Below are 13,627 nucleotides of genomic sequence, written 5' to 3' on the forward strand. Positions count from 1 at the left end.
TTCGATACTTTGGATCATTAGGATTTTGTCAAGTTGGAAAAATGGCATATAGGATAGACCTTATGAAAAGGTTTGGTTGGGATTCACATCACCTTTCACGTTTCGCAGCTGCAAAAGTGCATCATGGATCAGGAGGCGATAGTATCGTTGGATGACATTCAGGTCGGTGAGTGCTTGGTTTCTGTTGGAAGGCCTATGGCCATACTAGAGAGAAGGGTGAAGGTTCTGCAGAACAAGGAGGTACCTTTGTTAAAGGTATAGTGGGAGCACCAAAGAGGGTCCGAGTGGACGTGGGAGCCAGATGCAGTGATGCGGGAGCACTATCCGAGGATGTTCCCCGCAGCAGACTTCGAGGACGAAGTCTAGTTCAAGTGGGGGAGAATTGTAATTCCCCGGTTCTCGAGTATCAATTTATGGTTATAATTTCTCATGATTTCAAGGTCTACTCGACGAGTTGGTTACCTGACTTTTCAAGTAGCAGCGGGCTGGTCCACGTGTTTAAGTGACCTACTCGTCGAGTCCAAGAAGGGACTCGACGAGTAGGAGCTGGAGGATGAAACCCTAATTTTTGGGGTTTTCCACCATATTTAAGGGATCATTAGCGTCAGTTGCGAGGTGAGTTATCCTCAATGTACTCAAAGTTTTAAGGCACCAAGGTCGGCCCTTTGTTTTGTTACTGGGATTATTACTGTTGTGATATGTTAGTTCGGTATCCTGGTAGATAGGACGATTATATGCTAGTATGATCTCTTAGATCGGTATCCTGGTAGATCGGATATGGTTATCCTTAGTGACCTATAATTGGTCTGACTGTCTGCGTGCTAGTTGTTATGCGGGTTAGGTAGATCTGTAGGACTGCCTGTAGCATTATGTGATTATCTGTATGTGCATTAGTTATGTTATATGTCGACATATTATGTGGGATGGTTTGAGGTGATACTGCTCCGTGCAGTAACCAACAAACCCGGGAGCATTCCGGATTCGAGCTAAGGGAGACTCGTACTGTGGGCTCGGTAGCAATCCATATGTGAGTTGTGGGCCCAGAAGGCAACCCAGACTAACACTGTGGGCCCAGGGGTAATCCAGTCTATAAAGCTGTGGACCGAATACATGTTGGTTTTATATGTGTTATGTGAAGTGTATCGGTAGGTTGGCATTCCAACCCAATGGTTGAGGGCCTGGGGTATTCCATCCCGATGGAGGATTGAACCCATAGTATGTTGTTTGTTATTGTATGTGTATTATTGTGTGTATAGGTATTTTGGGGGTAACTCGCTAAGATTTCGGGCTTACATATTCAATTTATTGTTTCAGGTTTAGCGGATGGCCGCAGGAAGGCGAAGGCGTGATCGTACACTTCCTCGATTGATGATTATGATTTATGGGAATTCTGATGTATACACTATTTTGAAAACAAATTGAAATAATTGAATAGTTTCAAATGATTTAAAAAGTTTTAAATTGGCTCAAATTTTATGGGTTTTACATTTATGAAGATGCATAAGATAAACTTCATGTTCATGCAAATACCCAAAGGTTAAACACATTATACATTGGTACATGCAATTATCCATTGGTTAAATGAGATTTGGCTTGTATTCACCCCCCCCCCCCCCCAAGAGTGTGAAAATCATGAAAATAGTGGGGTATGAAGCTCACCTTGAGGATTTTTGAGATGTAGAAGAGAACGAGGAAGGATTTTCGAGCCTAGCTTGTTCCCTTGGCAAGATTCTCGAAATGGCAATGCTCCAAGGTTCATATTCACGAAAATGAGAGTGTAAGAGGAAAGATATTAGTATAAACTTGAAACAAAACAATGGATTTTAACCTAGAACTTACCAAGTTTAAGAACCCTTGAAGAAGACTCTTTGAAGCTAGTACACCCACACACCCACGAAAATTTTGGGGGAAGGAAAATGAAATTTTTTTTGAGTGTTTGAGAGGAAGAAGGGAGAGTGTTCTTGCAATCTTAGAAAGGAAAGGTGAAGTGTGATGGTCTTTGGGAGGGGTTAGCCGAGAGGTGGAGAGGGAGGGGGTGGTAGGAGTTACCCCCAAAATACCAACCACATATACCATACACGCATAACATGCCATATCATATCCGATCACAGAACAACCACGCACTTCGGGTCTACTATGTGACTGGTCCGCCGCACCGGCCAACAGTCCACCTGGTCCACCCTCCGAGTCTAGCCATATACATCGAGTCTGTAGTGTGATTGGTCCGCCCGCATCGGGCCTTCAATCCACCTGGTCCACTCTTTGAGTCTACAGTGTGACTGGTCCGCCCGCACCGGGTCTTTAGTCGGCCTGGTCCACTCTCCGAGCCTCGACACGTCTGGTCCGCCCTCTTGGGGCCTACAGCCTATTCGGACCGCTCGATGGGCCTTCGGGACAACCGGTCCGCCCTGAGTATGTTGGCCTACAGCACAAAGCAGGACCCGCCTCAACCCAACCCTAATCCAACAACCATGTGCACATAAACATTCAAACATATAACTATTTACTCTCAATCAACCGATCTAACAGATCACATAACATAACATCCTCCCTACCAAGATACCGACCTAACCGGTCACTAGCATAGCACCATCCTATATACCAGGATACTGACCTTAACCATGTCTCTAACATAACACCATCCTAACTACCCGGATGCAAACATAGCAAAGCAATAACATAACAACGATACCCAGATCTCAGTCCGATAAAAGGGTCGGCCTTGGTGCCTTAGACCCTGTTGATATAGTGAGGATAACTCACCTCGCAATTGCCGACTGAACAGATAAACCCAAGCTGCTCCGACCACTGATACGATCTCCAACACTGGCCAACACCAAAACTCTTAACTCAAAACAAAAGCTAACAATTACTAAAATGCCCCTGGAATCAACTGGTCAACCCTTGGTCAAAGTCAAAGTCAAAGTCAACCCCTGACTGACTTTACTCGTCGAGTCAACCTGATGACTCGCCGAGTCCCAATGCACAGCACTTCCCCAATCCGCGACTCAACTCGCCGAGTCCCACAACTCTGAGTCCTTTCACACTCGACTCACCGAGTCATCCCTCGACTCACCGATTCACAGCTCAACCAGAAGAAAGGTTAGGACCTCACGACCAGACTCGCCGAGTCCAAGGCTATCTGCAACCAACTCGTCGAGTTGTTCTTCCAACTCGCCGAGTTGCTGCCCATATTCAACCAACTCGCCAAGTTGTTCTTCCAACTCGTCGAGTTCCAGTCTATCTTCAAGCTACTCGCCGAGTACACCCTTGTGACTTGCCGAGTACCCCTAGATCTGAAACCACACAGAGGCTTTCCAAGCCATGCAGAAGCTCTAAACCATAGATCTATTCTTTTACAAGCCATCCATCACGTAAAGTGGCAAACTTTACGTGGATCCAAAGAGATCTAGGCATTTTACACTCTAGGGCTAGGGTTTGGGACAAAAGAGCTTCACCAACACTCAAGAATCGGGACTTTATGACATATAGGACCATCACAAGTTTAGATCTGAAGTAGCATCCTCAGATCCAAGCTTCTATCTCAAAATAGATGCCATATCAACCACCACACATGAACCCATGAAGAAAATAGCTTAAGGAAATGGTTCCTTACCCCTGGAATGAGCCCAACCAACTGCAGATTCTTGATCTCCCCAAGCTTCCTGATACAAGCCTCCAATCTTCAAGCTTAAAGCAACAAAGCTCTTTCCCCAAGCTCTAATTCACTCAACAATGGGGTCTCCTCACGAATTTAGGGTTTCTGGAACTCAAGGAATGGTAAGGAGCCTGGGGAGAAGATATGATGTTCTTTATATAGGGCTCAACCCTCGAAATTACGGTTTTCTCCACTCAGCACCAACTCGCCGAGTCCACCCATGCTACTCGCCGAGTTGGTCACTTACCACGCGTCCAGAGTCGTGACCCTACTCGCCGAGTCCACTCATGCACTCGCCGAGTTGCCTTTTCCCATTTACACTTTTAGCCCTTCAACTCTACTCTTGATATTCCGGGATGTTACAATATGTTATGGAGAACTCACTAAGCTTTGTGCTTAATATTTTCAGTTTTTGTTTCAGGTACTCTAGTTTTCAAATTAAAGAGTTTCGGACGATCGTGGTTGGATGTCAAGCCCACCAAGCAAATTACACCCTTTGATTGCTAAATAAACGTAATATAATGGTAAAAAGGGGTATCGATCCTCGAGGAAATGGTTGTATTCAATCACCAATGCAATTCAATAGAACTAGTGAAATTAAACTAATTAACTACAATTAAACTAAAAGGGGGGGGGGGGGTGTTTGATTACTTGAAAACTAAAATACTTGAATAACTAAAAACCTTGCAATTAAGCAAGTTGATGAGATGCTCAAAGATTGGGAATAATTGGTTAACTAGGGGGATTCAACACAATGAACATTTGTGTGTTTATCATTAGGATCTAATACAAAGCTTATCCTTCATCCCAAATTGGTTATAGCAATCATGAAGCATGATATGCCAAGATTCCTCATAGGTAGTATGGAGGTTGGGGAAGCCCACAACACACCTTCTTAATTAAGATCAAGGGTCAATTGAAGCAATTAATCCCAAGAAATCAATTAGCCTTAAGAATGAAGGAATCCCCAATTCTTAGAGGATGTCAAATGCTTACACATCCATAAGGGAGATATGATTCATAAGCTAGAGATGATTTCTACCATCATAAAGCCTTTGTTCTAGATAAATTCAATGATCCAATGCAAAATCAATGAAATAAATCAACCATTGCTCAATCGAATACTAAGCTCATGATCAAAGCATCAAATAAGCATAAGAATTGCAAACTAGAATCATAAACATGGAATAAATTGATAATCAACATAAATCCTTCAAAACCCACAAACATTCATTGGTTTTCAGCCAAAGTCAACCAAATAAGAGTATTAGCCACTCATGGCAACAAAGTAACAAGAACAATAATCTAATTGCATAAAGAAACTACCTAAGATTTGGAAAGATGAAAGGAAATGGTTTCTAGCTCCCAAAATCGCCTCTTGCAGGTCTCCAATGGTGGAAAAACGTGAATGAGCTTCTAGATCTGATCCCCAAGGGTTATGGCAAGCCAAATGACCAAAATGCCCAAACTGGGCAGTTACACGGGTACCCGCGCGACGAAAATTCCACCCGCGCAAATGTTGTAGTAATGCTATTGGTCCACCAAGCCACTCCACCCTTCCACTACCAAAGATTCCTTTGGTCCCCCTCCTTGTCCATGTAATTTGAAATGCACCAATCATCATTTAGCCACCAAATGGATGCTACAAGCCCAAAATTTGAATTTTATGATCCATCTTCACAAGCCCAAATCATCCAAGCCAATAACTTTCAAAGCCCAATTCTTCCTCTTTGATTCCGCCAAGCCCAATAATGCCTCGGGAGCCCACTAAGCCCATCTCCAATTAACCCGCAACCGCAACAAGCACCAAAAAACCTACAAAATATCTCATGCAATATAACAAGCACCCGGTATGATCCATAATAAAGAAAATAAAGAATATACAATGCAATAATAATAAAAAGGGTCTAAAATAATCTAAAACAAACTAATAAAATAAGGAAATAAAATAAGCTATCAGATTGCAACACATACACCCGTGTTTTCCGCAATATGTGATCTTTGAGATTGGACTCTGATAATTGTTTTATTTAAAATGGTTTTCAATGTTTTGAACAAAGTTACAATAGTGTTTTGAATATTATAAAAATGAAAATTTTTACCTTGGATTTTTGGGATATTACAAATCCGGTCTCGACTCCTTCAGATCTTCGCTCCATATCAACTTAACGGCCATATAACCTCTATCTAGACCCTCAAAACGACATATACGAAGTTTTTTATCGCATAAGTCGAAGTGGATTATCAAAGATTTTTAAAAGTGGAGGAATGATGGTGCATGTATGGTTGCACTAAGGAGGTGTATTTACTATGGAATGTTAGGGTTGGATTGGAATGAGGAAACTAGTGGTGGCTTAGGAATTAAGCAAGGTAAGTGGTAGTACCTTGGAGGGAATTTTTCTCCCAACTTTTATGGTCCATTTTCAAGGCTGATTTTGGACTTGCTACATGTGGATTTATGTCACACCCTCGAACCAGACAGTGGAAACGTCCGGGGGTTGGGTGACTTCATCTTGTAATATCATCATAGTGTGTATAATTGATTCAAAGACAACATCATCATCACACATGAAATATAACAACCATCATAGTTACATCAGTGTGTTGGTTTACAAATTACATTCCCAATGTCAAATATATGATGATAACAAAAATACACAAAAATACACGTGTTCTTGATGACCAAACTGCTAAACGATTCCATGAGAATACAAGTTATTTTGAAAACAGTCAACATATATAATGCTGGTGAGTTCATAAGCATGTTTGTAAGAAAAGTTTTGTATCATTTTTAAACTCTAGAAAATCCGATATTTTCCGCAAAAATTGTTCGAGCGTTTTGTTTCAAATCTTATACTACAGCATGTGTGTTCATATTTTGAAAATGTATAAAGAGAGAGTTCCAGAAATTTCTATATTTTCTGTTGTAAGTAAAATGTAACGTATTGTATTTGTTTCCCAAAAAATCTGATATTTTATGTCTGTAAAAGAGTTGTAGTCTTTAAACCACAATAAGTTCTTCCACTACTAGAAAATTCCTATTTACCTAAAAAATCACGTACGGAATAAAATCTGTTGGTAATTACATACGAAATGCCTATGGAATAACCACTAAAATATTTGCCCAAAATCACTTACAAACTATCTACATATTAGCAACAAAAATAATTTATGTAGGTAATCCGTTGATAATCACCTACAAATTACCTACGAATAATAATATTATATTCCAAATTAGAATTTTGTAGTTATTCCATAGGAATTTACCTACGGCATAGCGACAAAAAATTCAAAAATCTCAATATTTTAATCGACTTATAAGTATTGTAGGAATTTTGTACGCAATTAACTACATATTACCAATGGATATGAAAAAAGTGGAACTTTTTAATTATTCGTAGGTAATTCGTAGTAAACTATTTTTTCATTTCTCTATTTTTAATTTTAATTAGTGTTATTCATTAATTCATTATTATAATGAGAAATATAAGAAATAAACATAATATATATATATATATATATGTGTGTGTGTGTGTGTGTGTCTGTGTATGTATGTATGTATGATCTATAACTTGGATAAAACAAATAACCAATGTATAAGAATGTTTTGAAAAAATAAAGCGAAAAAAAAAACGACATTCAACCCTTCGAAAATGAAAAATACAAGGAAGCACTAGGTAATTACCTATAGATTATCTACAGATTTTTTTAGTATTTTTCATTTTCGAAGGATCAGATGTCTTTTCTTTTATGCTTCAATTTTTTCACAACAATATTATATATTAATTAAATTGTTTTCTCCAAGTTATACATCATATTAATAAACATACATCCATGTACACAGTCGAAACTCATTACTCATTTCAAGTTTAATCATTTTTGTGTATGTATTTGTATAAAATGGTGTACATGGATGTATGTATGTTTATATGATGTATAACTTTGTGAAAACAAAGTAATCAATGTATAATAATGTTGTGAAAAAAATGAAGCGAAAAGAATGACATTTAACCTTTCGAAAAATGAAAAATACAAAAAAAAAAAAAAATCCATAGGTAATTGCCTACGGATTACCTACGAATTTTGTATTCCATAGGTAATCTGTAGTTAAATACCTACAAATTACCCACGGAATATAAAACTCGTAGGTAATCCGTAGGTAATTGCCTACGGCTTACCTGCAGATTTTTTTGTATTTTTCAATTTCGGAGGGTTAAATGTTGTTTTTTTCGCTTCATTTTTTTTTCATAACATTATTATACATTGATTAATTTGTTTTCACCAAGTTATACATCATATAAACATACATACATGCATATGCACCATTGTATACATACACATACACAAAAATGATTAAAATTGAAATGAGTACCGGGTTTTGATTGGATGTATGTATGTTTATATGATGTATAACATTGTGAAAACAAAATAATCAACGTATAATAATTTTGTGAAAAAAATGAAGTGAAAAAACAACATTTAACCCTCTGAAAATGAAAAATGCAAAAAAAATATGTAGGTAAACCGTAGGCAATTACCTACGAATTACCTACAGATTTTTTTGTATTTTTCATTTTCGAAAGGTTAAATGTCGTTCTTTTCGCTTCATTTTTTCACAACATTATTATACATTGATTATTTTGTTTTGACCAAGTTATACATCATATAAACATACATACATGCAGTGGCGAATCCATGATTCAAACCCACGTGTGTCCGATTAAAATGAAATGATAAATCAAACAGGTCTAAAAACTTAGGTTATCGGGTCGGTTTGTCAATAATAATGTCTTGGCTAATTATTCATTAACTTTAATACCAAAGATCAAAATAATTTTAAAAAAAAAAATCACCAAAAGTGTCTTACAATTGTTCACGACGAGTTGACATTTTTCTAAAAAATTTATGATTATGTCGTTGCTAATACTATCTAACACATCTTTCTCAATATATGATACTAGACAGTCATTCATAAACTGATCACTCATCTTATTTCACAAATTGTTCATTATCAACTTCATTCCGGAAAACGCACGTTCCACAGTGGATGTTGCAACTGGAAATGTTAATGCTAATTTTAGTAGAAGATATACCATTGGATATATTGTATGCTTGTTTGTTTCAACCATCATCTTTGCCAAGTTTCCAATTCCCTTCAAGTTTTTAAACCTTTCATCACCTCGTACATCCACAATATAATTTTGAAGACTTGCTCTAAGTGCTCCAAGGTCATGTTCTGGGAACTCGTTAGAATAAAACGTAGCCATCTTGAGTAGCTCCTCTACATTTAAAGCTTGAAAAGACTTACTTGGACACAAAGAAGCCATGGAATGACATGTTTATTTCATTAAATCGGTTGTTGAGCTCCTAGGATTGCATATCTATGACCACAATAAATACATCAACTTTGTAGTGGTGCAAGCAGTTAATCTACGAGTTAAATACAAGAATGTGTTAATGATTAGTTAAGAAACTTGAAAAAAAAAGTTGTAGTTGCTAACCTGTGAAACTTTGCGACGACTTGTTCCACTATAATATGGATCTTCCATATTCAATATTTCAATATCACATTTTTCACAAAACAAAGTTACATCTTTTAAAACGATTCCCATCCTTCCTCCCGCATATGATTAAGCCTGTCCTTAGAGGATCTCACTTGATGCATTGCATTTACAATATCCTGGTCTTTTTTTTGCAGCGTGATGTTCAAATCATTTGTGACCCCTAAGATATCAACCATCAAGTGTAAGAAAAAATAAAATCAAAAGTTTGTAAAAACTTTAGGAGACGACGTGCTTCTACTCTATGATCTTGACAATTACTATTAGCTTTAACGTCTTCAAGTACTTCACAAATAGAAGAATACACTCTCTTGATATTGAAGAGTGAACCAAAATGAGAACCCCAACGAGTATCACAAGGTCGTTTGATACCAACTTCTTGATTCAAACTCGTACCACTTTGAATCTCGCCTAAAATTAACAAAAAGAAAATTAGCAACAAAAAGTATAAATCAATATAAAATAAAAATAAGACAAAATAAAAGAAACCTATAGCCAATGCTACCACCACTTTTGTTGTTTGTGTCTCTCTTAATGTCTGTACGTTTATAAGAAGAACCAATCATGTTTAACAAATGAGAAATCAAGTCAAAAAAGTCATTAATGTCCGGGTGATTCTTTGCAACAAACACAAGTGTTAATTGTAACTGGTGAGCAAAACAATGAATAAAATGTGCAGATTTCACTTCATTCACAATCAAATTCTTCAAGCCATTAAATGCACCACTCATGTTACTAGCTCCATCAGAACCTTGTCCTCGAATCTTATGTGGACTCAATCCACATTCTGTCAGAAATGAATAAATAGTTGTCTTTAATGACAAAGTCGAAGTGTCACTGACATGTTTTATGCCAATAAATCTCTCCACAACAACCCCTTGACTATTCAAGAACCGTAAAACCAATGCCATTTTCTCTTTACAAAACACATCACGTGATTCGTCTACTAAAATTGCAAAGAACTCACTTTCGATATCTTTCATAATAACCTTAGTAGTTTCCTTTGCTGCAACATGTACAATATCCTTTTGAATTGAACTACTTGTCATTTGTGAATTCTTTGGAGCATTCTTTAATACAACACGACCTACTTTATCATTTCGATCAGCATAGAACTGAAGAAGTTCAAGAAAGTTACCTCTATTAATCGAGTCTTCACTTTCATCATGACCTCGAAATGGTAAACCTTGTCGTAATAAGAATCTAACGCAATCAATAGAAGCATTTAATCTAATACGTTGGTTGGTCCTAACCAAGTCACTTTGCTTATCAAAAGTAGTAGCTATGGATTGTCTTTGGTTCATCAAATTTTGACACTTCAGGATTGCCATATTATGTGGAGCTCCATTAGTGTGATGTTCTAGACTCAATCTTTTATTCCAAGTATTAAATCCATTTTTTACAAAATGATCTGAACCGCCTTGGTTTTTTATCTCAGGTTTAAATAAATAACAACATAAACAAAATGCGGCTTCCAATTTTATACTATACTCTAGCCAATATTTGTAATCATTAAACCAAGAAGGATTAAATCTACGAAGTCTACCTCCAATATCTCTTTGTTGGAAAGAATGATCTCGAGGTTGACATGGTCCTTTTTGCAAGTAGGCTCTTCTAATTTCATCCCGTTGATTGACATGGTAAACTTCCATACTCGGTCTTTCTCCTGGATCCGCGGGAAGTGTATTTAAGTCAACTCTCATATACTTCGAGGGATGTGTTTCTTCTTTACTATTTCCACGCGTTTCTTCGTTATCATTAGATAAAGAGCTTGCATTATCTTTTTTTTTATAAAACCTTAACATTATAGCTGAATCAAAAAATAATTATTGCAAACCCATAATCATCAATCAATGTACTAATTAAAAAAAAACTATAAATAAATAACACCAAATACGATATAAACTCTATGAATTAACAAAAAAACAATATGATATAAACTCTATGAATTAACAAAGAAACATATTTATTGTTTAATAATACATATGAACAACATAAAAAAGCAACGACTTACATATGTATTTATGGACAAATTTAACATATTTTAACTTTAAACTATGTAACCTATTCCCTATGCCATGTGCTATCAAATTCAATGGTACATATTTCATAGACTTTGACTGTTTCACATATCATATCCATATTTAAATATTTAATTGTTTTTTAGTTTTATAGTATTAAAGTAAGAGAGAGAACTAGAGAATACATACCTCAGACCTCACGTCTCAATCTCTCTCACAGTTTTAAGAACACAAATGCAGTAAAGAGTTTCTAGGAGGAAGAAATTGGCCACCGGAAAAAATAAAAACAAACAAAAATCGCCAACAAATAGAAAGGGAGGCTACCACAACAACGAATGTGGAATGACGACAACAGGTTATCACAACAATTATGGCGGATTGGCGGTGGCGCCGTGGCGGAGAAAGGGTTTAGAGGATACGCGGTTGAGGATGCATCGAGAGTCTAAACCCAGAAATACTGAAAAGTGTATCTAGGGTTATTTCTTTATTCTATTATTCACAATTTTTTAAAATTTTTTTACATATTAGATGTGTTTTTTTTATTATATGTTAAGTGTTAAGAAAAGATGATTTCGTAACCATTTCATTATATGCTTTCCTTATACATCGGTGGCATTATTATGTAAAATTAGTATTGTTACAAATTTCTAATTTTGTTTCATTGGACCATAGGTGTCCATTCTGTTTTATAAAGAGTGTCAATCTCAAAATATAATATACAATGTAATTTTTTTTCAAAATTAGGGGTGTCCATGCACACCCTTGATTATAAGGTAGCTTCGCCACTGCATACATGCATATACACAATCAGAGCTCGGTACTCATTTCACTTTTAATCATTTTTGTGTATGTGTATGTATATAATGGTGCACATGCATGTATGTACGTTTATATGATGTATAACTTTATGAAAACAAAGTAATCAATGTATAATAATATTGTGAAAACAATGAAGCGTAAAGAACGATATTTAACCTTTCAAAAATGAAAAATACAAAAAAATTATGTAGGTAATCCGTAGGTAATTGCCTACGGATTACCTACGAAATGTTTTGTATTTTTCAGTTTTGAAGGGTTAAATGTCATTTTTTTCACTTTATTTTTTTCACAACATTATTATACATTGATTATTTTGTTTTCACCAAGTTATATTGTTGGTAATTTTAGTGTCACCATATCATTTTAAGTAACTAGACTAACATGTGAGCTAAGGGCTTCATAATTTGTACTCTAATATATGTACGGGGGTAGTGCGGAGTGCACGCATGTATAAGATTGAATTAGAATCTGGTTCGACGACTAGTCGGGGGTCCGGGGGCAGCGCCCCTAGGTCCGGGGTTTCCAAAGGAGTGGCGCCCCTTTGGCGGGGTCTAGGTGCAGCGCCCCTAGCGGGGTCCAAGGGGCAGAGCCCTTGGATACATTAATTATTTTTTTTTTTCACAAATTTATATACAATATCAACAAAAAATATTTTTTGTATTTCTTTTAATACTATTATGATAAAAACAAGTAATAAAAATTTTAAAATTATTGTTTAAAATATTTATGTTTAAAGAAATTGTATTTTAAATTTCCGTTGGAGATTTGTAGGTAATAAATCATATTTTAATTTTCGTAGTAGATCTGTAGGTAATTACCTACGGATTACCTACTATTAACAAAAAAAAACCCGGTACTCAAACACGTTCCTCCTTACTGTTTCCTTTTTTCTCTAACTTGAAGACGAAGAACCCTACATCGGTTTGGAGTGTCGCTGCCGGAATTTCATTTACTAAACACTACAGCGCCCGTCGGAATCGTATGTATTATTCTCTCTCCCCCTCAATTTTGTTTTTCGACACTTGTAATCACCATTTGACGAACCCTAGATAAATTTTAGTTTCCGGTGGTTGCTCCACTTCACCGCCACTGTCGTCGGTATCTTCCACATTCCTACTACCGCAGCTGTTGCCGGTTCCTCCCACTCCCCCGCCACTGTCGCCAGTTACTCCCAATCTACCCCACCGATACTTGTAATCAGGTATATCGTTCACAACTTCGAAAATTATTTGAGAGGTTCGTTTAAACTTCAACCTGGTATATATGTGTTGTATGTATAAGTATGTATCAATGTATATGCTCAATTTCACATCAATATGTTGTATTTATCAATTTGTACAATTTCACATCAGTTTGTATCAATGTATGTATATAAATGGCTTTATCAGTTTGTACTTGTACCAAACAGCATATAACTTGAAATAAACATAATAAGAACATTACTAGCTATATTAATAACAGGAAAAAAATAAGAATATAGTTGAGTTCAAGCATGAAAGAGACATTCCTCAATATGTTGTATCAGTGTATGTATATGTATGATTGTGTCAATGTGTATATGTTTGTAA

At 36.5% G+C, this 13,627-nt stretch overlaps 2 protein-coding genes across 2 annotated transcripts; both read right to left on the reverse strand.

The window, feature by feature from the left end:
* Window positions 1-8,652: 8,652 nt before the first annotated feature.
* LOC145098380 (uncharacterized) lies at window positions 8,653-8,985 on the reverse strand. The gene has a single exon (XM_079036010.1). It carries the CDS (start codon window positions 8,983-8,985, stop codon window positions 8,653-8,655), a length of 333 nt encoding a protein of 110 aa, XP_078892136.1.
* A 20-nt stretch (window positions 8,986-9,005) lies between these two features.
* LOC145098381 (uncharacterized) lies at window positions 9,006-11,024 on the reverse strand. Its single transcript, XM_079036011.1, has 5 exons — window positions 9,725-11,024; window positions 9,481-9,630; window positions 9,315-9,382; window positions 9,160-9,200; window positions 9,006-9,039 (listed from the first exon to the last, which is right to left on the reverse strand). Exons 1-5 carry the CDS (start codon window positions 11,022-11,024, stop codon window positions 9,006-9,008), a joined length of 1,593 nt encoding a protein of 530 aa, XP_078892137.1.
* Between the last annotated feature and the right edge of the window lie 2,603 nt (window positions 11,025-13,627).

This window comes from Lactuca serriola, chromosome 4 (assembly GCF_051521515.1).
Source record: "Lactuca serriola cultivar US96UC23 chromosome 4, Lser_US96UC23_V15, whole genome shotgun sequence".
Classification (NCBI taxonomy): domain Eukaryota; kingdom Viridiplantae; phylum Streptophyta; class Magnoliopsida; order Asterales; family Asteraceae; genus Lactuca; species Lactuca serriola.

Coding starts and splice junctions, on each gene's coding strand:
- LOC145098380 (XM_079036010.1), bottom strand. CDS start 8,985: ATGGCTTCTTTGTGTCCAAGTAAGTCTTTTCAAGCTTTAAATGTAGAG.
- LOC145098381 (XM_079036011.1), bottom strand. CDS start 11,024: ATGTTAAGGTTTTATAAAAAAAAAGATAATGCAAGCTCTTTATCTAAT. Junction 9,631..9,724: donor CACAAACAACAAAAGTGGTG/GTAGCATTGGCT, acceptor TGTTAATTTTAG/GCGAGATTCAAAGTGGTACG. Junction 9,383..9,480: donor TGAAGACGTTAAAGCTAATA/GTAATTGTCAAG, acceptor TTGATATCTTAG/GGGTCACAAATGATTTGAAC.